General features: G+C 43.1%; 1 protein-coding gene across 1 annotated transcript in view; it reads right to left on the minus strand.

The window, feature by feature from the left end:
* The window catches only part of BRSK2 (BR serine/threonine kinase 2), a gene marked incomplete at its 5' end in the record, with an annotated part of 53,843 nt that extends 27,425 nt beyond the window's left edge, over positions 1–26,418 (minus strand). The window contains 6 exons of the mRNA XM_010074372.1: positions 446–494; positions 1,602–1,809; positions 6,032–6,092; positions 20,067–20,217; positions 24,925–25,022; positions 26,254–26,418. Coding sequence (XP_010072674.1) covers positions 446–494; positions 1,602–1,809; positions 6,032–6,092; positions 20,067–20,217; positions 24,925–25,022; positions 26,254–26,418 — 732 coding nt within the window. The remainder of the gene's footprint in view (positions 1–445; positions 495–1,601; positions 1,810–6,031; positions 6,093–20,066; positions 20,218–24,924; positions 25,023–26,253) is intronic.
* Between the last annotated feature and the right edge of the window lie 225 nt (positions 26,419–26,643).

Consider the following 26,643-nt stretch of genomic DNA (forward strand, 5'->3'; position numbering starts at 1 on the left):
CCTCTGAATTATCTTAGCAGGGGCTTCTGCATGTTATCCTGAGGATGCAAACTCTTTTACACTAAGAGGAAGACTTTTTAGTGCTTAGTGCCAGTATAAGCCACTGACTATCCTCTCCACTCCCCCAGACTGATCTGCTTGACAACCAAATGAAAGAAGAGGGAAGGAACATGTTACCAACCTAGTAAATTCAGCAAGCCATGAGAAAATGAAGTGGTTACTGGGAGACTGTTTCATCACCTGCTGACCCCACTTCCACAACTGAGGTATGGATTTTATCCAGGGTCCTCAGCAGAACCATTTCACATCTCTGTCCCACTCACAGGATAACAGGTTACAGTCAGATACTGATCCAGAAGAGGAATATGTCACTCTGTGACATTCAGGCAAGGAAACGACGTTGGTATGTGATGGAAAAAAAGTAGCATACTGGCAAATTACTTACTCTGGGGATGATTCTGGGGTTAAATTAGACATCTCCTCTGGTGTAGGTACTGCACATGCACACACAGCCAAAGAGAGGGAGGGGAGAAAAGAAACGGATGAGTCAGTACACCTTCCATTTTCTGCTTCTATACCAATAAAAGAATTCTGTCATTACACCCTCTTGTATTTGCCCACTGCCTCTGCAGACTAGTTCTGACATTTGAACACTGGTCATATGTCTCTAGATCACTGTATCTAATCAAGCGCTGCATTTCAAGGCTCACTCGACCCTTCCTTAAATCATTATGTAATCTTGCACTGGCTTTAATGGCTCATGGTTCAGACCCAAACACTGTGCCAATTTGATCGCTTTTCAATTGCTTCAAATCCCAACTGGATGCAGCTCAGTTGCTGCTGCAATTCTCCGCAGTTCTCTGACCAACTCAGAGACAATGTCTCTGACCATCACAGTTCAAAATTTAACTCTTTGATGGCTGTAATCTTCCTTTCCCATACGAGCACATCCCAATGCCCTGTAAAACCACAGGGTGCTGGGATAGCCGCTGATGACATCTGAGGATAACACATGTGACTTTGTGTGCCCTTTGCCTGAATGCAGAAAAACCACCCGGAGCTTGAAGAAGAAAATTTTGTACATCTCAGTACTCTAGAGACTCTGAAAACTGAAATAGGCCAACAGATATGAAACCACTGATTGTATTAAGGAGATTTTTATACCAATTACCAAAAGAGGTAAAAACAGCATTAACCAAGATCAAACAAGCTGTGCTTCAGCAGATGCTGCTGGCTGTCGTTTTTCAGCAGAAGGCTCAGCCTGTGGCTACAGAGAGGCAGTGGAGCACAGCCATAGGGGAAACGGCAGAGCTCTAGGTTTGCTGACAAAATGAATGGAGAAGCTGAAGATAAAATTTTCTGGTGCTCTCAGAGCCACAATAGGGATAGTAAGAGCTGTATGGATAGGAAGGGGGCTCAGGAGATGCTGTTGGAGCAGGTGCAGTGGTATGGCAGAGCCTGCTCACACACATGCCTCGTGTTAGGGCTGCCTGATGCTACCACTCTCATTTTCAATACCAATATTCAGTCCTCAGTACGTGACATCTGCAGAGCCACAGAGAGGTATCAGAACCAGCCTGTAGGTTTGGGTGAGTACTCACCTTGCAATTTCCGGCGATGGAAGCGAGGAGACCCCAGGAAACTATTCTTGATGGAGTTGAGCCGTGTCCTCCATGGCATTCCTCCAATGCTGGGGCTGGATGGTGGTGTTGGGTTGGGTGTGCCTGCTGGGCTCTCCTTTGGCGTATGGACAGGTGTTCCCTTGGGGGTAGGGAGGGGACTTCCCCTTGGAGAGGGGTGAGGGGTGACCTGTATGATGGGGATAGATTTGGTGCTCGGGTCAGTACTAGAAGGGAGCAATCTAACAGGAGACATAGGGTTGGTCTGCACTTTAGGAACGGCCAGCTGTGGGTTAAAGCCGGCAGCAGGCAAGCGGCCCTGAGCGTTCGGCACAGGGGTGTTCTGGGAAGAGGGGGTGCTGGTATTGCTGGTAGGGAGTGGGTTGGATTTAGTAGACTGGAGTGGTTTTTCGGCCAATTTGCTCTTGGATGGCAAAGTCTGCGTCTTTGGGTTGGGCTGAAGTGCTGGCTTTGGTTGGAGTACATGTCCAGGCCTGGAGGCGTTCCTACAAGCATCAGGGTCCAAGGAGACTTGGGGTCGGGGAGAGAAAGGGAGGTCGGAGGTCTGAGGGGGGATGAAGAACTTTCTGATAGGCTACGAGACAGACGCAGAGTGTCCATGCACATCAAAAACAGTGACATACGCATAGAGCGGGCGAGCAGAGAAAGGAAAGTCAGAATCAAATCCATCCGAGTCACAAAGATGCACCATGTCACAAGGACAGAGATGGAGGTGAAGGGGTAGTGGGGGGGGAAGGATTTTGCAAAGAAACAAAAACGAACAAACAAACAAAAACAAAAAAAAGACATGCAGTTAGCTGGGAACACAGCATAATCAACAACAGCAGCAGCGGCAGCAGCAAGAACAACAGTGTCATAACAGGCTTCATCATCTTAACCAACCACGTGTCAGCAAAGGAAAACAATGGAAAGAAAAGTAAAACAAAGGAAAAGTTGAAAAAAAAAAACAAAACCAAAAAACAAAATCAAAGAAAGTAACCAAGAAAAAAAGAAGAGAGAAATGCCATCTCTCTGGGATTGTTCTGATTGCCCTGCAGTGAGAGAAGCGTGATGCTGGAGGGAGGTGAGGAAGGGGAAGAAGAACCACTCAAGCCACAGACAAATTGAGATGTGCCAAGAATGGGACCACCTCTTTCAGCTCCGAGTGCCCGTATGCAAGCCCAGCAGAGAGATGAAACTCCAAACAGGTGTGTGATACATACGGAGTGATAGGTGATACACACAGGTTACTGCACACACCGGTCAGAACCTCTTTCCTTCCTCTTTACCCCTGACTCTGGCTAACGCACACCCCATCTGCAGCCACCCATTGCAGAAAAGGGGAACAGGGAGAGGGATGCTACGAAGGCATCCACCTTCCTCCCCTGGCCTGGAAGGTTAAACCGCTCAGCATTCACTTGGAGGCTTCAGGGCACACACCACCATGAGAAAAAAATGAACTCAGGCTGGTGTTCTATTTGTAAACAGCTACAGCAAAAACTTCAGAGAGGCCTGGCAAATTTGTCTGTCTGGGAAGAGACAATACTTTACATCAGACTTTATGCTTCTCCTGCAACGTCCCTCATCGCATTGAAGGGCAGCTTGATAATTGGAATTTCTGTCATAAAATCCTAGCAATATTTGCCATTAAGTCCCAGTTCTGTGGAGGAGGTGGGGTGATCTGTTGTTTTGTAAGACACCATTTAAAAAGAAAAAGACAACTAAAATTCATAACCCTTCACTGAGTTATCAAAATGGGATTATGATTTTTTTTTTTCCCAAACAAGAACATTTACACATTAGAGGCATTTTGGGAAACCATACATATGTCAAAGCAAACAGCAATACACAGACTTGCGAAGATAGAAGCCTTATAAAGGGCTATTAGCAAGCTGAAAATCACATTTAAAACAAAACAAATGTCCTCCAAAACATTGCTGTTAACACCTTAGATTACACCTACTGGCAGAATTGTAAAAATAGAAATCACTCAAGATCTTTAGCTTTGGTCTTCACTCAGATTCTAATGTCTATACATTATTGCCTATTATAAATTATTTATCACCGTTAGTATTATTATCCATTTATTATACATAGCCATGCCTCAAATCTCAGTCCCAGGTAAGCACACTCCCTAGTGAGTTTACTTTCTGGGTTTGATGGATTAGCACCATGTTGCCGTATTTAAAAAATGCATAAATGTATTTAAGACTTAATTCCTAAAATTGTTTGCATCAAAGTTTTGTAATTGCTTTCAAGAACTTAGGGTTAGGCCACCAACATTAAAAGAAAATCCCTACATCAAAACATTTGTATTATTATTAGGGTTGTAAAGTTAAACTAAAGCCTGCCTTGGTGGTAAATTCTGATCGCCAATGAGGAAGGAAGGGGAAAGACAGGGAAAGTGGTTAATTTATGGAAGTCACTATCAGCATCTGACTATTAACCATTCGCAAATGACACCAGTGGATAAAAGTCAGACTGTTGATTGCAAATGAGTCCCTACCGGTTTTGTATCTTATGTGTATGATGGTTTGAGAAACACATTTGAAAGAAATAAAATAAAATTCAACTCCCACTTAAGCCATTAAGAATCTGAAGGGGCACTCTTAATTACCACATTTTTAATAATGAAATAAAGAACAAGATTAGGTCTATATTTCAGCTGTTGCAATGGGGAACACCATTAGCAAGATCTTGTGAGATTTAAGAACTCTTAGTTGCTGTCCAGTTCAATTCCTCATAGAACTGAACCTAAGCGGTGCATAGAGTGAAATGTGTATTTGCTTTTTAAAGTATGTTCCCTTTCAGTTATCTAAGGTGCTACTAGAAGCATAGGCAAGGATGTTCTTAAAAATATGGGTTTTATTCCAACATTTCCTTTTAAGCCTCAAATTTGACCTGCTTTAATATAGTTGTGATCTGCTGAAAGTGCCATCTGGTTGCTAAATCCCTTTGAAGACTATTTAATCAACTGCATATTAAGTAATAATGGTAAGATACAGCAACTACGGAACAGATCTTGTCATCCTTATTCTTTGATGTAGTCCTACTGAGATGTCAGAAATTGATCCCAAGAGATCAATTAATGAGATCGAGATTTAGGTTTGCTGCACTGGATGCTTATTTTGTGCACAAAATTGTTTCCGTGCTCTTTTTCAGTACATTTTGCAGTGGCATAAGAGTACTCAAACCTCTGCTCCACTTCACTGACATCCACGAATCCCAGTGCAGAAACAAGGAAATGGATCTTCATTGGTTTCTGGCACATTAAAGATGCAGAGGAGACCAAAACCACATTTATGCTAGCTGCAAAATGGGGTAACAACTGATAGGAACACACAATATGTTTCCGAAAATAGTTTAATCAAGTAAGGAGCTGGAAGCTTTATTCGCCTACAAACTTAATACTTGGCAGTGTGTCTTTATGCGTAAGAATTACATACGGTGTTATTGGGGAATTGCAATTTTAAATACTTGGAATACTGATGTTATCTTCCTATACCTAAGAGCAGATCCATCAGTGTGTCCATACCCTAACACATGGAATAGATCCATTTCCATGGGGGATGGCATCTTCTCATGAAGTCATGAAAAGTATGTAGACAATTAGGTACCATGGATTGCCAAAGTCCTACAAATTTCTTGATGAGATCCAGACTTTTGTAAGGACTGAAGTCTTGAAGTGACTACACTGACCATGTCAGACACTAGGAACAGTCACTTGTATCCTTAAAGTTGTTACCAAGGAGAGGGAGGCCTCTGCCACTGCACTTAAAAACTGGAATAACTTGGCAACAGATGTACTATCCAGCATGTTTTGTACTCGCTATCAGCATTAGTTGAGTATCAGTATTTAGTCGACCGTACATTGAATAAGGGCATGTGAATGTACCTTATTTATAGGGGTTTGAGAGTTCTTTTCTTATCTTAATTACCCACCTTCTTACTTTCCTTTTAAATTTGCTAGCCCTCAAATTTGTATAATTTATTTTCTCTTCCTAATACAAGCTATTTGGAGGCAAACAGAATCAAGCTGGTTGTAACCAGCTCTACTGTGACCTGATTGAAGGTAGCTGTGAAATAGTTCCTGATATTTGGTCTGAAACCACACCACATACAGCCCGCAGCTGGATATGGCAGTGTTCAGTCACGGCAACGTCATTCTACGTGCTTATGAGACTTAAAAAGGGCAGAGGGCACAGTGAGATCCCTGCTAACAGTGCAGGGAACATGTATGAGAAATTCTCTGCTTAAATAACATTTCCCTCAGCACCCGTGAACATGTACAAGCTGCCAAGCAGAACCAAACATCCTAGCTAAGAGTCACAGCTCTGCAGCAACAGATGTCGAAAAGCATCAAGCATGTGTGAGTGAACTGGAGCGACACATCTTGAAGCAGCATCACTTACCCTTGGACTGCTGAGAGGACTGGTGGAGAGCCCAGACGACGCTCCGCTGATTGACCGAGACCTGAATGGACACAACAAGGAAAACAGCCCTCAGAAAACTCAGACAAGCGATAACCCTGAACACCAGCCACCGCAGGCACGGGCATGAGGTGAGGAGGAGGAGGGAGGCTGCCACTGGAAAAGCACACGACTCTCCTTTCACTACTGACACATTTTTCAGTCGTCCCACCCGCAAAACAAAGAAACGCTGTTGCTCAGGGAGGATATTCCTTTTCATTAAGGGAGTTGGCTACCTTCTTTCTGGTCATCAAGCACATGGAAGCTCCTACACCTGACCTGCATAAGCTGAATGGCTGAATTCAAAAAGGACTCAAGACATTCATGTTGGTGATGAGAATTCTCTTCTGCGCGGTGCTGGCAGACACAGAATGAGACATTCTCTGTCACGAGAAACATGGAAAAGCACTGGGTGTACAAGGCACAAAGGGAGGGGATTCTTCCAGATAGTAAGAAGTCTCCATGACCACACAATCACACACAATCGTTTCCTATGGGATGACTTCCCACTGAAATCAAAGCTTGCATTGTCTTAACCCTTTCCAGCTTCTCACTGATGGATTTCACATTTCTGGGATTTCACATTTCTGCTCTCCAGTAAGATTTCCTGCTGTTATATCAAACAAGCCAGGTCTTCCCTATGGATAACGAGTTCTGCTGTTGATGACTTTACTAATATCGAGATAACAGCCCAGGTGCCCTCAGAAAGAGGCCAGTCAAGGGAGAACAAACTGTGCTTCTATTTGCTGACAAGGTCACCCAAACTGTAATGCTCTTAGGCTCTCCAGCAAAGGCCACCTATGAAAAATGTCAGCTGTAGACAATAAAATGTACAAAAGTGCTATGCTAAACGTGCTGAAAGGGCAGGCAGGCCAAAGGCACAAACATTTCAGATTTCCAGGAGAACGGCTGCCCAGCAGAAAAATAAAAAAACACCACCTTGTGACTGTAAATGAGTAAGCCCCAGAGCTGCTTTCTATCCTTTTTAAATAGAACAAAAGTTGTCTTGAAGACTGAAACATCTGATAGGAGAGGACTTGGCTAAGAACCTTGTTGTTCAATGACCACCATGCAAACCTACCGATGTTTCACCTGCAGTAAGAGCAATGAAAGCAATTACTTGCCTTCAGGTAACAAACGTGAAAAGGTGAAATCCTGTAGATACTTGGAAAACAGAGTGCACGTCTGTACATGTATACATGTGTGTACACATATATATATTTAAAATTGATATAGGTCAGATAGTTAATGTCAGCTTACACATGAGAGAATATAAAACAAATTTAGATCAGTTTACTCTTTGCTACTGTTACAGAAGAATAAAACAAAAAAATCAGTTTCTAAAATGGTCTCCCAGACATATACTATGAAATAAATTTGAGTGGTAGAATTATTAAAAAAAATATGTGAACTGCGAAAGAGGAAATATTTCCAAGGAAGGAGTAAGCTGCAACTGAACAGAATGGCAGGTCCTGTCCTGTTCTCTCTATTTGTATCCTCTGCAGAAACTACTCACTGATGGTTTTTGTCGTATCTCATTGAAGTTTGTCCAACCCAGAAGCCCAGTCTCAGCACGTTTTTTTTGCCGGATTAAATCTAAATTTGCATCACAAAAATCTGGGGCACTCATTCTATTCCACTTACATTTTTCCTTGTACCCTGCTGCACTCTGTCCATGATAGTACAACTGTCAAAAACCAGCAGCTCAGCCTTGGCGTTCTTTCGCACTAGATTAAACCTAAATTTGTACCATCAAGTTCTGGGGCACTCATAAAGGTTTATGCAAAATAATTTTAAGGGGAGAACCATCTGCTCGACTTTTGAAAGGCTATTTTATGTGCCTCTCCTATAACTGAAGTAGCTGAGTGCCACACAGATGTGTTGTGCATATGGGACGTCCATTTAGTTAATATCTTCCTTGTCTAAGTCATCACGAAAAGCTTCTTCCAAACCATAAATCACAGGAGGAGCCTATATATTATCTTGGGCAAATGCAGAAGGCATTTAGGTGCCCGGAGATGCAGTTAAACACCTACTCAGGAGTTAACAACTCCCACTAGGAGCTGTTCCCACCATGTCTTAATTGTGGTGGGAAAGTCCTCTCTGACACTCACCTGGATTCCAGGATACTTGATTAAAAGTTCCAATCTGCTATTTCATCTTTGCAATCAGATGTTTCCAACAGTCCTGAATTCTCCCCTCCCTACCCCATCGCCTCCTCTTTTTCTACAGAAACGATCACACACCTGGAGGGCAAAACACAGCAGGCCCCCCCTCCCAACTCCCAGTTCCTTATGGGAAGCAATATTTGAAAAAGAGTTGTTGTTGCGTACTGTGTTTTCATCCAGCCTAGGGTCCTGAGGTAGGGGACAGAAGAGACAGTTAGTGTGAAATCCTCCTGGAAATGCATTCAGTATCCACATGACTGCTATCAAACAAGATTTATTTCTGCTGGTGATTTACATGCAAAATACTTAAGTAGTAAAGTAGGCCCTATAGTAACTCTGAGTTTGTCCACACTGGAAATCATATATAGGAGCAGTGGAAAGAGTTTAAAGAATCCTGGGTTAATTTTAAGTGTGTTGAGGTGAAAGAGAGCTGTATGTTTTCAAAACTTTCCCCTTTACAAGAGAGAGGACACCCAGACTGAGGAGATCTTCCTTGCATCTTCTTCAATTCAATAAATCCCCCATCATTTACCTTTACAAAAGGGCCATGGTTCCCACAATGGCTATCAAACCTCAGTACAGCAGCAAGTTCTATACTCCAGTACAAAAACGCTAACAAGCAAAAATGACAGATTTGTCCCTCCCATCAAGATCATCTTAGCTGGGAAATGCTAGAATTCAGGGGTTTTTAAAAACAACAACACATGCACTGCTCCTTTATCTCAGAGTCAGGTGGACAGAACTGGGACAGGGCCAAAAGAAAGTACTGAAACCATTGCATGATGCTGAAATGCTGTAATGAAAGAACAGAGAATTTAAGTTTTTATCCCTCTCAACAGAAAATGAAAGTGTGAGGCCTTACAGGTAGCACATCAGTATGGCAGACCCTGGGTGATCTTATGTGAGGAAAGAGGAGAAAAATATGCCATCATCTTATCTAAATGGCTATGAACTAGGTTTATTTAGTACGAAATATCTATTAGTGAGTAACCTCCTAAGAGTCTCTACAGCCATGAAATGTCATTGGAAGTATTAAATCGATAATTATTCCAATAACTTAATACTACATGCAACAATCTAGGTAACTATGTCTCATTTTGCTTGGTGTTTTGCATTGCTATATGCTTGGGCACTAACTCAACAGAAGCCATCAAAAAGTTGTTGAAAATACAAGCAGAAAATGCAGTTGCCCAGATAAAGAGCATTCCCTCAAACACAACTGCCAGATTTAGACACCCAAGGAGAGATTCTTTAGACCCTTCCAAAGTGACACAGTTGTTCTGCCAAGCCTGGAGGGAGGAATTAAAAAAAAAATCTCGAACCATAAGGGATCTAGACCCAAGGTTTAGGTGGGTGAAGAGGCAGAGGGCACTCTAAACATCAAGACCACTGCATGCTGTTCCTCCCATCTCATAGACTGACAATAATCTGGAGACATCGGAGCTATGAAAGAGAAAAGGACTGAAACAAAATGTGCATGTGTGGGCTGGAGTTTGAAGATGGAATGATTTTATACCTTATTCAATCTATTTGATACTTCAAAGTATCAAAGCTAAAAGGTCCTTTGTTTTAAAGTAATTTTTTACTCATTTTAGCCAGCTGCTTTCAAAGGGGAAGCCATGCAAGGCCCAGTTAATGTCAGACCACTGGTCTCACTGGTGAAGCCAGTTTCCAGATCATTTCAGAGAACTGCAGAATTTCCTGAGAGCTCTAAGAGGTGAAGGGCTGCAGCCTCACACTGCTGAGGTGTAGGCAGAGACGAATACAAGAGGGAAAAGCACAGCTGCCCTGGTACCCATACAACACACAGAGCATGTGGACAGAGCACCTCCAGACAGCCCTTCACTCGGGTTAATTTGCAAGTGCTTTAAACAGTGCATCTGCCAGTACACACCAGTAGAGTACAAAGGCTTCACAGCCAGCATTGAACATTTGGGGCAGATTCGGCATTTGTTTCTTCTTTGAAGTACCATCTCACAGAAAGTTTTCTTACAATCCAAGGGGAGTTTGGTGCCTTGTTGCAGTCCCAGCAGAACTTGCTTTCAGAGCAGTTTTACCAGGATGCTGAACACAGCCTCTGAGCTGGGCAAGCTGGAGCTATGCTTCCAGGAGGGGAGCCTGCGGCATGCATGCAGCATGCAGTAATGCATCAGACTTCTGTCCCTGGGTGAAATGCCTTAGAAAGTTTAAATTGGGTTGATTCCATGTATAGTTTTGAAAGTTATTCCCAAAATATCCAGACAGCCTCTTATTTGCTTCAAGCAGAAATTGGGTGGAATTTTGACACTCCTCTTTGCTTGCTCACTCCAATAAAATAACAAAAATTCTAAACTGCATTTCAGGGTATGAGACCCCTGAAAATGACCTGAATTAATATGCAATAGGTGAGCAGCCAGGCGTTGTGTGTTACAGCATTCCATCACTAGTACTCTTGGGTGTCCCAAAGGTACAAACTGTGCTTCCTTGCTCCCTGCCCTTGGGAATATGAACAGAATATCTTTGATGCTCCACTGTTTTACAGGCCCAACTGTGCAAATAATACTGACTCTAACACCTCTTACTGGGAATACTTATGCTTAAGTCAGAAGGTTACTCATGGTAATAACCTCTTTTAAAATTAAGCCTTACAAAGAGTACGGAGAAAGGACCACAGGTGTTCGTAACACACCTCTTCTTCCTTTCACCATACACAGAGGGTGATGTTAAACAGCACCATCTTCCTTAATTGGCCAATTATACTAAAGTTCCATTTATAAATGGTTTAGAAAGGATTAATAAATAGTAAAGCACACTACAAACATGAGAAGTAAATGCTACTGGTGCTAATTAGCTTTCTCAATACGTACCCTCTCAAAAAGCATTTGCTGTAGTCTGTAGTGATCTATTACAATGTTTTTATTAAATCATTTATTAACAAAATATTATCCTTTGGTTAAGTATTTATAAATGGAACTTTCATTTGAAGCGTGACTGCATTCCTAGTTGTATGTATAGCCTCTGTATTGAAAATAAGAGCTTTGAACATATATCTGTCTCTAGGGCCATCTGTTCACCTCTTAAGAAAATATATACTAAAAAGAGAGGGAATACCCAGCATTTTTTTAGTAACATGGATGAGATTCAGCTTCATCTTAAAAAAAAAAGAAGAAAAAAGGATAAATTAGGATCAAAATTAACTGGAGGGTCATAAACAGATACAAAAAAGGGCTAACAGAGAAGGGGGTTTCATTTTCAGAAGGTGTCCTAGTACCTGCAGTGTCTGAGGATAGCTCTCTGTGCCCACAGACATTGAAAGAGAGACAAATGAGAACAAAAAAGAACCCAAAATTAAATTATATGGAGTGTGACTCCAACATAAAAGCACACAAACACTCACAAAAGCACCAAAAATGCTTCTTCCCACATCTCTCTCTCTCTCTCCCTGCTGTAAAGCCTTATTCACTGAAGCATATCAGCCTGTGTCGTCTTTGTAAAGTGCAAATGAAAAGTTTCTCTACAAGATACAACAGGTCCCACAACAGGAATAATCCAAAACTAGAGCTTACCCCAACGGATCAGCACTCGCCATCCTCGGAAAGGGAAAACAAAGAGAGAGGGAGAGAGAGAAAGAAAGAGAGAGGGATGCGGAGGCAGGTGGAGAGAAGAGTAGGAAAAGCAGAGTGAAATACTGTTCGGAAAACTAAACGGTCATCATTATCGCCACCGGTGCCTATGTCTTCAGAGACCAGGAACACTAGGGGGACAGTTTCATTTACCAGAAAATAACTTTTGCCCTGCTCACAATATTTCAGACACATCCAACTTTGGCACTGGGGAATATGGAGAGGGATGTACTAAGGCTGTAAAAAAAAATATTCCCAGCCAAATCACAATTAAAGCAGTCAGCGGAGCAATGGGGTTCGTACTTCATGCTGCATTTCTTTTCTGCCTCTTACATAAGGCACAGTGATATCAGACTGTTATCAAGGAAATTGGTCTTTTTGTCCCCAATTTGCTCAGTGTAGTGTCCCTCTGTCCCCCAAGCTGGCCTGGTAAGAAGTGCTTTTTTTGCCACGAATGAACTGTGAAACATATTGGTTATTAAAGCATGCATTTCTGAGCCAGCCTGGGAGCCCAGGGTACAAGATTGTAGCTCAAGCTGTGAAGCTGCTTTGATACTGGCTTATTACTCATGATGGTCTGACAGTCAGGAATTCAGATCAGCTAGAACATACCAGCTCAGCAACCCGGCACTTATCTCTGCAGATGCCATCTTGTGCTCCAGGTTCTCATTTTTCATTTAAAATAAATTCAGTCTCTGGGTCTTAAAGATTGCAAAGAAAATGTTTCAAATGTGAATGGAGAATAAATTCAATCCTGTGCTGAAAAGAGTCTGAAACAGCAGCTCTGAAAGCAGAATGCATCTGGCATGTTGACTTTGACGCCTAGCAACAATCAAAAAGTTCAGTATTCTTACTTTTTCACTACTAACTAAAGCATTCAAAATAAAAAAGCATAGTCAGGTTATTAAGTTTTCAGGGGTGCAGGTAAGCAAACTCAAGAAAATGTCACCACCTTTTCACAATAACAAAGTTTAGATTAGAAATAAAAAAGAAATCTGGTGTGTTATTAACCCAAATTGTTTTCAAGTTCGATGAAGGGCTTTTTTCCCCTCCCTGTCTCTTTCTCTCTCTCTTTCTCTCAATTTTCAATAACAGGCTCCCAAGCTGCCAGAGCTACCTCTGTCTGGGTGAGAAAAATCCATTCTCTGCAAGACGGTCACCAACAGAAATGCCAAATTTAATAAATGCCCAGTAGATTTCACAGTTTCCTGCTCAGCACAAGTAGACATGCATCCGGTCACATCAACATTGCAAATGCTGGGCTGGGCAATGCAAGGCAGTTTTGAGAAAAGTTAAAATTAAAACATAGTAAGAAGAGAAAGGAAAAGCTGTCGTGCTACGCATTTATAGAGAAGTGGAAAGAAGCATTACAGTAAGTTCTTTTTCATGTGTTTGAGTGACACTCCATTTGTATTCCAGTCTGGAGTGCAAATTTGGGTAAGATCTAATTCATATATACACAAATACATATATATGTATATATTTAGGGACAAACACTGTCCTCAGTTGTACCCGTACAAATCTATCTACAGCAATGTAACTGAGAAGAGCAAATTGACACCCATTGCATACTGGAACGTGTGTGTATATTTATACAGAAAATACACCCATATTCACACATGCAGAATATTCAAATGCAAATAGAATGGGTGCAAGAAGAGTGATTCATTTTTCTTTCAAGTCATTTTCCCAACAGGGAAGGCACTGAAGAGGTTAACAAAGAGAATGGAAAGCAAATTGACAATAGGGAAAAGGGAAATGAGGTTTAAAAAAAAATGAACAATCCCAGGACAGAATAGACCCAGAAGCGCAGACATGTGCATTCCCTACAATACTGAAGCAAGTGAACTACGGAGCTGCAGCAACCCAGATACAGAAGAAGAGAAGCACTGAAAGAGGGGTGAAAGTCAGAAAGAAAGAAAAAGAAAAAGAAAGGGACAGTGGCCTCAGCTACTAAGACAACCATGTGCATCTAGAGGGAAGGGACCCTTAAAGATGCAGTATTCCTTTAAAAAAGACATCATAAAGTTGGATAATTCAACACTGGCCAAAAAATTTCATGGCCACCGTGATTAGCTGGCCCCATTTTGCTGGGGTTCTCTTTGCTGCCTATCCCTTTCTTTCATACGGCTGTGTGCAGATCCAGAATCCAGCTCCTCTAACTTCCCCAGTGCTGAGGTCCTTTATCCTAACACTTCGAAGTGGGAGGGAGGTTAAGACCACAGCGAATGTGATCCTCCAAAAACCAGCCCGGTCCTTCAACAAGAAGGACTCTGGGTGATCCTCGTGCAATGCCCTGACCTTCTTTTCTTGTATTCTGAAGAATATCCCCTTTGGGTCATTGCCTCTGCTGCTAACACAGCTGTAGCAGCTGCTAGAGAAGGACAGAGGGACAAGGAATGGTGCTGGGAACATCTGCTGAAAGACCCTTCTTCTGTCACAGATAAATCTTCTGCATTTCTCTTACTGGACCTGACTTTTAATTACTGTGGAAAAGCTCATCTTCAGAGTAATTTCAGAATAACTTTTAATGCAAGAAGTGGCATGTGTTCAAGAACAGAACTTATGTATAGGGGAAATCCGAGAAAGGAGCAGGAATTTCCATGTCTATGGTAACAGTCCACGAAAGCCCAGCCACTGAAGACTGTATGACCACTTCTTCATGGCTGTGAAATTTCTAAAAGTTCTGGTCCAATGCTCATTCCTATCTTGGCATCTTAAAGAGGGTGTTTTACACACCACATGAGGCACAATCGCTCCTGCAGGTGCACGATATTCTTCACTGTGGCAGGTTCTAGGCTTGAAACACTGCCCACGAAGGGCTGCCTCAGTCTGCAAAAGGCCAAAACAGAGGCTGTCCCTCCTCACACATCCTACAAGTCTCCTGAGGCTTAAAGGCCATGCTCATCTTTAAACAGAAAGGTTGCTATTAAAAAAAAAGTAAAGAAGAATAGTTTGCCAAGTCCACAGGTTCCTTTAAGGAACCCATTGCTTCCCCCTTTTTGAATTATATGGAACACTCCTAACCTTTGAGTAAGCTAAGTGTTTGTCCAAAATGTATGAGGATTACATTTTGATGAAGAATTATCCATTGCAATGACAGCTTTTAACATGAGAGAAAAATTATCTTCCTCGGAGACCGAAATTTTAGGAACAACTTGTTCACTAGAAACCTTCCCTGAAGTCCAACCTTTTCTTTTTTGTTCATGGACCCACATGAGTCCACTTAACCTCCTTAAATCTGGTGGTTGCCCAGGGAGGTGGTAGATGTCCCTGGAAACATTAAAGGTCAGGTTGGATGGGGCTCTAGGCAACCTGATCTAGTGGAAGACGTCCCTGCTCCCTGCAGGGGGGTTGGACTAGATGACCTCCATGGTCCTTTCCAACTCAAACGATTCTATGATTCTGTGATTCTGTGGTGGCCTGTAGGTCTTCCACTGTGCCTCTGTTCACAACTGGGAGTTACTCTTTACATTATTCTTCACCATCTGTCACTTGAACTGCTGGATTGGGATCACACTCTACCTTCTATGACCTTTTCCTCTTGGGTTCTCTGGTGTAGCCAGGGTAGTCCTAAGGAGTTTTTCTCTTACCTACAGGCACTTAATATTTTGCTCTGTCCGTCAGGATTTCCAAAGTTTCCTACCATTGTTGTCACTGACTCAGTTGTGCTGCTGTTTCTAGTGCTGGGAGTTGAGCTCTCTGGGCTTTACTCATGTTTTATACCCCAACCCTTCCCCAAGCAGCCTTAGCAAATATACCTTCTACCTTGGGCATCCTCACTCATGGCAGAACTGAACCAGAAGCAGCAGGAGGATGAAATTTGAGTGGGGAAAACATTGGTACGGTCTCAGGCTGCACTGGGGATAACCTCAAATGAATGGTACTGTGCAAAAACATCCGTGGTGTGGGGCTGTAAATATCCCACCCTCTTGGTTTCTCTCTGAAGGGAGAGCAGCTGTGTCCCCGCACGGAGAAGGTAAGTACTGCATCTTTAAGGTCTCAGCAGTGAGGTAGAGGAGAGGAACATATTGTCAGTGTTTATACCTTTCTTCTTTGTTGAATTTGGGATTGGCTTCAGAGATATCCAGGCTTTTACTGAACATTGTTTTACTATGGCAGGAACAAAGCGAGAAAACAGAGTTACTAGTGTGGACATTGATAAAAGAGAGTCACCTGAAGCAATGCTGGACACCCAGCCCCCCAACCCCTCCTCCCCTTCCTTTTGAAGCAATGCTCTGAAAAACCTTTGTTTTACTTTCCAACTATGGCTCAAGCCTACACAGTGCTGAAGTTCATTATCTTCCCCTGACTTCTGAGGTCTAAGATGACTTCCCCCATACATACTTGTAAACCCTGCTCTCCTCTATTCAGTTGAAAACCCAGGGAACATCTACTTTGTCACATTGCCCAGGGAAAATAGAACATGCCTGAAGGCATAAATTGCAAAGCAGTCATTACTCAGACTTTTCTAGAAGACCTCAACACTAAGCACAACCTGGGAAGAGGTTAAAATCAGACCACAGAGCCTCTCAGAGGAACGGTAATACATTTTGTATTCTAATTTGTAGGGTCCATTACCACTGACTCCTAACTCTCTTCCCTGTACTCAGTGTGTAGAGAAATGCTCTTCTTCTATCATCTCGTGTCTGAATCCCTGAAGCTTAGAAGCAGAATTCCCTCTGCTTTGCTAAAGGGGCAGCTCTCTGTAATATGTTTTGCTGCTAATATGCTTCACTGTTTCACAGAACACTGCTTCCTAATGTTAGCTGATCTTTCATGCAAGTTCTCCACTTCAATAACCAGAAGAAAATGAATAGTTAATGATGCCCATTTTAGAATAGGCTTTGGACTCTCACAGCAGAGCTGCTGAACATTTCTGGCAAATCCGCAAAGGACTCTAGCTCCCATGGAATCCTTTCTAGTCTGTATGATTTTGGCACAAGGGACAAATTCGCTGGTGTTAAACTAGGCTCAGAACCTTTTCTTTTGTCATTTCAGTGAAATACCAGATAGTCTGAAAGGTGTGGATACCACAACAGCAAAAGCAATTAAGATGCAATTATGAACCCATTTAGTTGACAACTAGAAGGGAAAACCAAGAATTAACAAAAATTAGTCACCAGTTTTTGGGTGGCTGGTGTTTGTGCATACTAACTTTGCCATATCCAAAGACCCCACGGAGAACACTTGGAGAGGTCAGCACAAGTATCTTCAGGGAGCCCGTAAGCTCAACAAGCAGCCTCTGTGCTGAGTTCCCCTCCTCTGTTGTCCAAAACCAAGTCACTGAAGGGCTATGTTTTCACTCAAGACTTTCTCAGCCTGTAGGGTTGAAGGCTTCCAAGTTTCAAATCTCAATGGAAAGATTTAACAGGTTGCCCAGAGAAGCTGTGGATGCCCCATCCCTGGAGGGGTTCAAGGCCAGGCTGGATGAGGCTTTGAGCAACCTGGGCTAGTGGGAGGTGTCCCTGTCCATGGCAGGGGGTGGAACATGATGGTCTTTAAGGCCCCTTCCAACCTAAACCATTCTGTGAGTCTATCAGTCTATGATATGCCCCTAAACAAGCCAAGACCAGATGCTTGTAGGGTCCCCACATGGTGTCCAAGAGCACAGTTCATCACACAGACACGTAAACCAGAGGTTTTGACATCAATCCCCTTTATGCAAGCAAACATCTGTTTACTGCTGGGAAAGAGGACAATAGGACTAAATCACAAGACACATGGGTGTGTTCTGCCCGCTGGTTAGAAGAGTATCTCTGCCAGCTCAGGAAAGAAGCAATGGCTCTCTGTCTCCAGATGCTTACACAAGTCATCTGTGTCTAGACAGGAGACCTGTTTCCATGGGCCACCTCCCTGTCTAGTATTGTAGGATAAAAGCACCGAATAGTCATCTGATGAGACCAAAAAATCTCATTCTTAAAAAAGCATCCACCTCTGGGATCTCAGCCCTACTGCTGTTAAATCCACTGTCAATGGGGCAATTTGTGGAATAAAATTTGCGACTAGCCACTGAAAATCCCCCACTCTTGGTGGAAGGCACTCGTCATTGTGTTACTGACTGTTCTGACAGATGATGCCCCATCAGCAATGCATCGTCCCCAGACAATCCCGATGCACTGGTGTTCGTTAATGAAGCCAGTTCACGTTATAAACGACTGTGCTGCCAGCAACACAAAATGTGCCGTTGTCGTCTGTGGATGTGGATGGTATGAATGATGGAAGCTCACACATGGAGTAAAATCACATCTTCCCTTTAACCCCTTCCAAAACAAGCCCTACCAAGCCCATCATCATCAGTCATGGTGTTATTACATCCCTTTCTCCACCATTGATCACTCCTTTATGTCCTGCGCTGTGGTGTGCGTTGCCCCTGGATCTCCTTTGTGCCTGGCAGGTTTTGCTCCCTCCTTAAGCCAAGCCCTTCTTTACTGACATGTAGCCTGGCTATGTCTCTGCTCTGAACTCATCTCAGACCTTTTGACTTCCATTGTTTCCTCACGTGCAGAATTGAGCAAGACATTTAAAAGCAAAAGAAATACTTCGGATAGCAAGACACAGCTTTGCCTCTTTAGCCTTCTGAATCCCAAATCAAAGCTGAGAACTGGAAGAGGAGGTTTCAACTCTCAGAAAACTTTGGGATCAGTCTAACACCTCCTCTTTGTTCTGCCCAGTTGGACACTTTCTGTAACCAGCGGCAGAGTGCTGCGACCCACATGCAGCCGTGGGGTGGGGGAAAGGGATTCACCCCTGCCTGGCTCTGGGAGCTTCATGGCCCGTGAATCTACCAGGTACCAGACTGAGCACTGCAAGTTGAAGAAGGAGTGAGCAACTCTTTGTGAGCATTGTGTTCATCCTCATCATGCTGAGGACTACAAGGAGCACTGAGCACACCCTGTCCTGAGCACTGCCTTTGCCCAGACCTCTCATCAAAGCAAACCAAGACAGGTTTCCAACCTACAATGAAAAATCTTTATGGCAGTAGATCTCAAAGCTGCTTATCCAGTCTGAAATCAGTCCTAGCAGATTCTGGAAATCACCACTTCTTCCTCGCTGTAGATAGAACTATAACAGTTGCCAGCAAACCTGTCTAGCAACTTTAGGGGCCTCTGGACATGAAATTATTTCATGTTCTTCACCCAGTTCTCAGTCAGCAAAGGGAGTTTCTGGGCAAAGCAGCCTCTTTTTGTGTGGATCTTAACAGCTGAACAAAAAAATCATGTCATAAAGCTGAAACAGAAGTTACAGCATCATCAGCATACATACATGTGAATGTTCTTTTATATTGATTGCTTTATGCAAGTGTGAATCCAAATTCATATGGTCCCTTAGGCTAGTCATAGGGACTGAGGAAGCAACTTCCACGGTTCACAGAAGTGAACTTCCACAGGTCACTTATCTCCCAGAACCTGCCTTGAGGAGACACCATTTCCCTCTGCTGTTTCTCCACAAGACTGACACTTTTCTTTGATAGAAAAGAGGCAAAATTATATCATTTTACAGGCATGTGGTAATTTACATGGGGCAGATGCATGCTGGCTCTGTCAGCACATTCTAGAGGCATCTACAGATGCCTAGACAGGGCTTTCCACACTCAAGCTGTTCTGATGACATGGAGCGTGGGGTTCATCTCATTTAACTCCAGGTGCGCAAAAGCCAGGCACCTAATCCAAGATAGCAGTCTAGATTCCTGTTGTAGGCTATGGAGACAGAGAGGAGCAACCGGAGGGTAATTTATCCAAGATTGTTGGAACAGAGGACATGTATCTGAGACCTTCCAAAGCCCTCGTCTGTCCCCACTTCCTAGAGTGACAGCCTGTATCACAAGCTCAGACTGAACGCCTATGTTCTGGACAATTAAAAAGAGGTGAGATGGATCTTGCCCAGGGAATGTGATGGTTTCTTGCAGAATAGCTGCAAGCAAACACGACCCTCAAGCCCCTGGCAGGACTTCTGCTCCTGTGTGCACAAGTGCTGCTGGCTGTCAGGTCATGTCGCAAATGTGCTTGGAAGTTGTAACGAGTGCTGGTGCGAGTAGAAGAGCTCCACAACTCGTTTGTATGTATAACATGAAATGGGGTAACAAACCCCATTTGTGTTGGGTTGATGGTTGGACTTGATGATCCTCGAGGTCTTTTCCAACCTTAATGATTCTATGGTTCTATGAAAGCCAGGCAGGCAGGACTCCTGTGTGAAGGAGGGACCCACCTCTGTCCATGTTGTGCCATTTCAATAGCTCTGCGAGCAGGGACCGGGGAGCCGCCGTCTGTCACGCTGAGAACCTCCATCGACTTTCTCTCCGGCCGCCGCTTCCCATGCCTGTTCAGCATTGGGGAGTCCACACGCTTCCTGGGAGGATCTTTAGGAAAAGAAAACTCTGTCAGCTGAATTCGGCTGCGACTTACCTCACGCAGGTTGATGAATTCCTCTCTCAACAATCCCACTCTCACATTAAAGGCAGGGATCTTCGTGATGGAGATGAGCATTTGCAGTCTCTCCCTTCCCCCAAGTTTGCAAACGTTAAACGTAAGTTTAGCAGAGAGCAGGAGCACTGCCACTGCCCTGAATGTCAGAGCACTGTGAAATAAAGGTACAACTACAGCATGGCTTGCAGAAATTACCTTACAAAGCTGGTACCAAGATACCAGCATGGGCTATAGCACAAGCAGTTAGCCAGTATAAGCCATGGAGGGATCCTGTATATGTACTTGCCTTCCACGTCCCTGCCAGCTAGATTAAAAGTGACACAGAGACACGAGTACACTCTGAACTCAGAATTGCTTTCTCCTTTGAAAACACACTTTTTTTTTTCTCTTTTTTTTTTGCATCTTTAAGATTAGATTTCAGGTTTTCCCTACTGCTTTATATTTTTCCTCCTTCAGCATTACAAATGAAACATACTTGTCCACCTGAGACGAATCTCCAATGAGAGCGATTCAAATGTATCTCAGAGGTCATCATACAGCTTTTACTGCTACAGGAACTGAAGCGCTTTACACTTTTTATTGTGCAACATTTCTATGAGTTATTGAAGTGCTACTTTTACTTTGCAGAGTGAAAACTGAGGTATAAGAATGAGATATTTAAAGGCAATTCATTCCTCACGGTGCTGACAAACACTCACTGAGGTTCTGAGGAGCGCCTGAATTGCTCTGGAGAGTCTTTAGATACCAAACCGCGTGGCAGAAAGTGCTCCTAGGTGACTTCCCAAACCATCCACACCTCTATGGTGAAGCAGCGAACCAAACACAGACTCGCTGAGATGTTTTATTACTAACATCTCTCATCACATCAAAACAGTAAAAGGAAGGAAGGCAGAAAAAAATACAGAAGGCTTTTCTTATCTTTGGTTGGGCTATTTCAGTTCCCTGCCTCTATTTATAGACACATCTTGAATTTTAGTGGAGGGTGACCACCTGGGAAAAAAAGGCATCTTCACCCCTGCAGTCAGACAGAGGCTTACGATGCCCAGCCCCTGAGGCTTCCTCCTCTGCCAGGATTCTCTTGTAAAACCAGTAATATTGAATTTGACAATGCTACCTCTACTGCCTCGTCTGACGGGATTATTTTTATTATCCTGCCCTCCTCACACCCCCCATCTACTTGCTTGTTTCTTCTCTCTCTCCCATCATGTTTTTTAGAACAAGATCCCTTTGAGGCAGGGCTTATTCTTGAAACAATGAGCTTGAGCAAAGATGACTCAGATGCAAGTGGGCTAATGATAACAACTGACCCCATTACTGTATAACCCAAATATTTTTTTGCATTAATAATAATTTTCCTGTTAAAAAATAATTGGGAAAAAAAGCAGTTCTATCTCTCTCCATTTCAAACTACGTCCAGGAATAAAAAGGCAGCAGAAAATGCAGGGGTGATGACCTCCAGATTAGGAAAAATATATAGTGCATAAAGTTAAGGGAAAAACAAAGGGAGATAAAGCTAATAAAGCAGTTCTACTGGGTGACTTCAGCTGCACACATGTAAGTGGTCAAAAGTGAGCTAGGACAAGGTTTAGGCATTTCAAACTCGTGGTTCGTCAAACAAGTTCAAAGAATAAGAAAGGATTCATCCCACAGGACAACTGCTGGTACCAAAAGCGTGACCAGAGCCAAGTGATACACGTAAGGACAATGTAACTACATTTAGTATCAACAGCAGAGATTTGATGTGAGTTTTGCAGAGGGATACCAGACATTAGAAAAGGAGGTGGAAGGGTGCAGTTTAAAAGAAAGGAAAAAAGAAGGAAGAAGAAGGAAGACGACAAAAGCGGCTAAGCTCAAAAGAATGGAGATGAATAAGCTCAGACTGCATCAATGCTAGTTAGATGGAAAAAGGCACGAAAAACATTTTATGAAGAGACATTTTAAAAGGCAATTTGATCTGAGCATGTTCAAAACAGAAGACTTAAGCAAATGGAAATTCAGCTCACAAAACGACAGGCCAAATATAAGGTGGACATTAAAAGAGAAAGAAGAAGAAATTCAAAGAGGAATTAGCTAAAGACTTGAATACCAGTGTTCTGTACAGCCATGTACAAAAAAAGCTTGAGAGAAGGACAGTAGCCAGAGGGACCGTGAGGGAATCAACAAGACAATTAAGGAGGACAAGGATATTGCTAACAAGCTAAATGGTCCTTTTATGTCAGTCCTTGCTGCTTAAGATGCTGGAAGATATTGATTTCCAATCTATATTTTAAACCGTCAAAGGGAGAGAACAAGCAAAAAGAGCAGGTGGTGAAGCACACCAATGGATTCAACAGCAGCAGTTCACAAAGGTTTGATGGAAAATACATCCAGAAGACTGCCTGAATGTGGTTGAGCTTCTAATAAAGGTATTTGATTCCTCTTTAAAATTGGCTACAATCCTACACTATACATGGCGGAGGGTAGAAAGTATTTTACACATTTTTTAAATGGATCTGGGAAAGAAATGACAGGGCACTGAGTCTGCCATCACTGTCAAGTCTAAAGATAGTAAAGAAATAGTTAAATACACTGCCATCCTGCCACAAAGACTAAAGTGGTGTCATATAAAAGCAGCAGAAGATTCTACAGAAGCACAGGAATTAAAAATAGGAAAACCTCCGGTGTTTGCCTTTCTCTTCTTGACTCTCTGGAAATATTTGACATGGGGGAAATCCAGTCCTAGTCTGGATCTGTGATAGTTCTGGGGATACATTTTCCTTTTATTTCACATCAGAAAACTGAAGCCATTCCTAAGGATTTTTACAGGGGAAGAAAGAAACGTATAGGTAATGATACAATGATGAAGGCATTGATCAGGAAGGTGGGAGAAAAGGTCCAGCTTCTGAGTCTGGATGAGGCACCTATATCCTGTACGGCTATTCTGGCCCAATCTCGCATTCTCTGGTTTATTAAGAAACTCCATCCCACAAAAGCCTTTTACTCAAGGAGATAGTAGTTGACATTCATTCATTTTACAGAGAAGTTCCTCATTTTTCCGGTTTTAGGTAAAGAAAATGGAGCTGGAGTTGAAAGATGGTGAAGGTGGCCCTTCGCTGGCCCTTAGAGAAAGCTTTGTATAGCTGAACATCTGAAAGGGACACCAGAAGAGAATGCAGTCTGAGCTGGACATATGTTTATCTGCATCCATCTCCTCTGAGACCTAACATGCAAAGAAAGAGGAAAAATACTGAGAGATGCACTTTTTTTTTTTTTTTTTTTTTTTTTGGCAATGCACAACTCTTATGAATGGGGTTTCTCCAAACTGCTGTTATTAAATCTGTTACTTTTTCTCTGCTCTTCTTTGTTTGTGCAAGGCCATCGCTAATGGCTAATGATGAGATATTAATCAGAAGCATGGCTGCTCTTAATTAAACCTTGCCCCATGTTCTCAGAGATACTGCTGGGAACAGAGGAGGTGGAAACCCCCTGTGGAAGAGGAAATAAAACCTAGAAACACTCAAATAATAGTGCTCAAAGAGTCTAAAATGTGCCAGTGAGGCGCAATGATACATTCAGAGTAGGGTTTCCCTGTTGGGAAACATTTTCACTCCTTGTACAAAAAAGTACAAGAGGAGAGCATGATATTTCTGTTCGAATGATGAAAATACTTCAGCATGTGGAAGAGAGATAAACGATGTATTTAGGGCATAGCTATGTATTCACTTCCATGCTGGATATGAAGATTCTAGAGCCACCTTGCTTCTTTTCTTATGACCACAGCATTTCTAAACCAAGATGATGGTGTCTTTACATTGCAGGATAATCTGTTTGATTCAGAAGCTGATCAGTGAACTGCCCTGAGCAAGGTGCTTTTGACCACAGGACCTGCAGTTGGCATGTCCACCCATCTTCACCAGGATCCCTGCTCACATGCTTTCTGCAGCTCCATCCAGGTAAGAGTTTAAAAATTACTGTGTTGACCAAGAATTTCCATCTCTTCTCCTATAGAAGAGATTTCCCTGCAAAATTATAGGGCCTGGAACCTGGAACTTGGATAAGGTCATAATTCAACAGAGTATTAACAAACCTACAGCTCAATATACCGCTGCCCTGTGGGGCTTGGGAGATTCCAGGCTTTCCAGTTAAAAAAGAGCACTTTGATTCTAGCCTTACAAGTGCTGAAATATAATACCTGAAAATCACAACACTACTATGGAAAAATGCTGTTTCAGGTCATTGAGAGAAGTGACTAATCCTTTATTAGTCAAACTTTCATCACCCTGCACAGCAAGAGTCACTTATTTAGTTAGCTCCTCAGCAAAGCATTTTTCTTGTTGTCTGGATTAGTGAAGTCCTTGGCAATCAGCAGTACCCTAAAATACTAATGAACAGTTCTTCAGGAATAAAATGTTATCACCAGAGCTTTAGAAGATTATATATCTGCATATATAATACTGCATGTTAAGCTTTAAAAATCTTTCTAAGACAGACTAAAAACATGGGAGTTTGGTGTATGTACTATAAACAGGTATGTAATATTATTCATACTTTCAACAGTGTATATATTTACCTACAGAAAAGAGAATGTGTACATTAAAAAAAAGGGTGAAGAGGAACTAGTTGAGATGGGTTCATGGTGACAGAGGTCATAGCCGTAGTACCTATTTCATTTCTAGGGGGAAGATCCTCATCTTCATGACTAGGATACCTCTCCTTCCGGTCAAGCAGAAGAAAATAAATCATTTTCTCTTGGTTTTCTCTGAAAAAAAAAGGAAGAAAAATCTTTAAATTTGAAGAGAAAAAAAACATCAACATGTAGATGAACCCTTCTCATCAAGCAGACAGAGTTTTTCTAAATAAGCTGGAAATGGTCATGTACCTGCCAGCTACCTACACAACCCACTAAGCTTTTGAGACTTTTGCTGTCTCCAGCAAGCAGCTGGTGAGGAAAGGAAATGTGATTCCCATGTTACAGACACAGAACAAGGGAAGTCCAAACCAGAAGTGGCAGCAAGACAGGTCTCCTGAGCCTCTAATGCTCTTTCCATTATGTGTCTGTCTTACCACCTCAGGAAATACAGCAGCTCTCAGGTGTGAGCTTAAAATAAATACAAATTTGCCCACACAGGCATATCCAACACAAATAAGAGCAATGATATGTCCCCATTGGGACTGCATGGGCATTCATGAAGTGGCCCTGCCTGGCAGCAAGGGAAGAGCCAGCACCGTGCCTCCACTGCTGGTCATGGTGCAAGGAAGGCTCAGTGCTTGTTCCCAACACCTCACTAGCAAACAAGTGGCCAGAGGGTGAGAAGTTGCTATTGGTCCCTCATAGTGAGACAGATCATAGAATCACTGAATGGTTTGGGCTGGAAGGGACCTTAAAGATCATCCAGTCCCACCCCCTGCCATGGGCAGGGACACCTCCCACTAGCCCAGGTTGCCCAAAGCCTCATCCAGCCTGGCCTTGAACCCCTCCAGGGATGGGGCATCCACAGCTGCTCTGGGCAACCTGGGCCACTGCCTCACCACCCGCACAGGAAAACATTTCTTCCTAATATCTCATCTAAATCTCCCCTCTTCCAGTTTACATCCATTACCCCTCGTTCTGTTGCTAAATGCCCTTGTAAAAAGTCCCCCCCCCATCTCTCCTGTAGCCCCCTTTCAGCACTGGAAGCTGCTCTAAGGTCTCCCCGGAGCCTTCTCTTCTCCAGGCTGCACACCCCCAACTCTCTCAGCCTGTCTTCAGACAGGAGGTGCTCCAGCCTCTGACCATCTTCGTGGCCTCCTCTAGACCCTCTCCAACAGCTTGACATCCTTCTTGTGTTGGGGGGCCCAGAGCTGTATGTGGTACTGTGGGGGGGACCATCTCACAAGAGCAGCATAGAGGGGCAGAATCACCTCCCTAAAGCAATCTCTACCTCTCCCCAGGTTTACAAGCATCCCAGCCGTGGACACCCAATTGATATGAAGACGGAGCAAGTGCTTACTCTTCCGACAACAAGTCCTGTAAGAGTTTGTTTCGGTCGCGGAAGCAGCCTAATGAGTGCATGCTATCTAACACGTCTGGATCGATATCCTCCAGGGAAGGGAGAGAACGAATCTGCACCTTTCGAGGGATGGGTTGCTCTGGTTCTGGCTCATTCTTACCCCCTCTGCAGAGGAAAGGAGAGAGAGAAAGGGGGCAGGGAAAGAAGGAGAGAAAAAAGAACATGAGTCACAAATGAACCCGTGCTCTGAAACACAGCCTGCAGCACCAGATGGAAATAGCTTGTTAAATTCCCACCGAGAGACCAGAGCTCGCAACCAGACAGATATTCTTCTCCAAAGAAACTGCCGTGAAGGCTAAGAGTGACCAGCACCTTGTGGATTTGGGTCTT

Source organism: Pterocles gutturalis, unplaced genomic scaffold, assembly GCF_000699245.1.
Source record: "Pterocles gutturalis isolate BGI_N339 unplaced genomic scaffold, ASM69924v1 scaffold30666, whole genome shotgun sequence".
NCBI lineage: Eukaryota > Metazoa > Chordata > Aves > Pterocliformes > Pteroclidae > Pterocles > Pterocles gutturalis.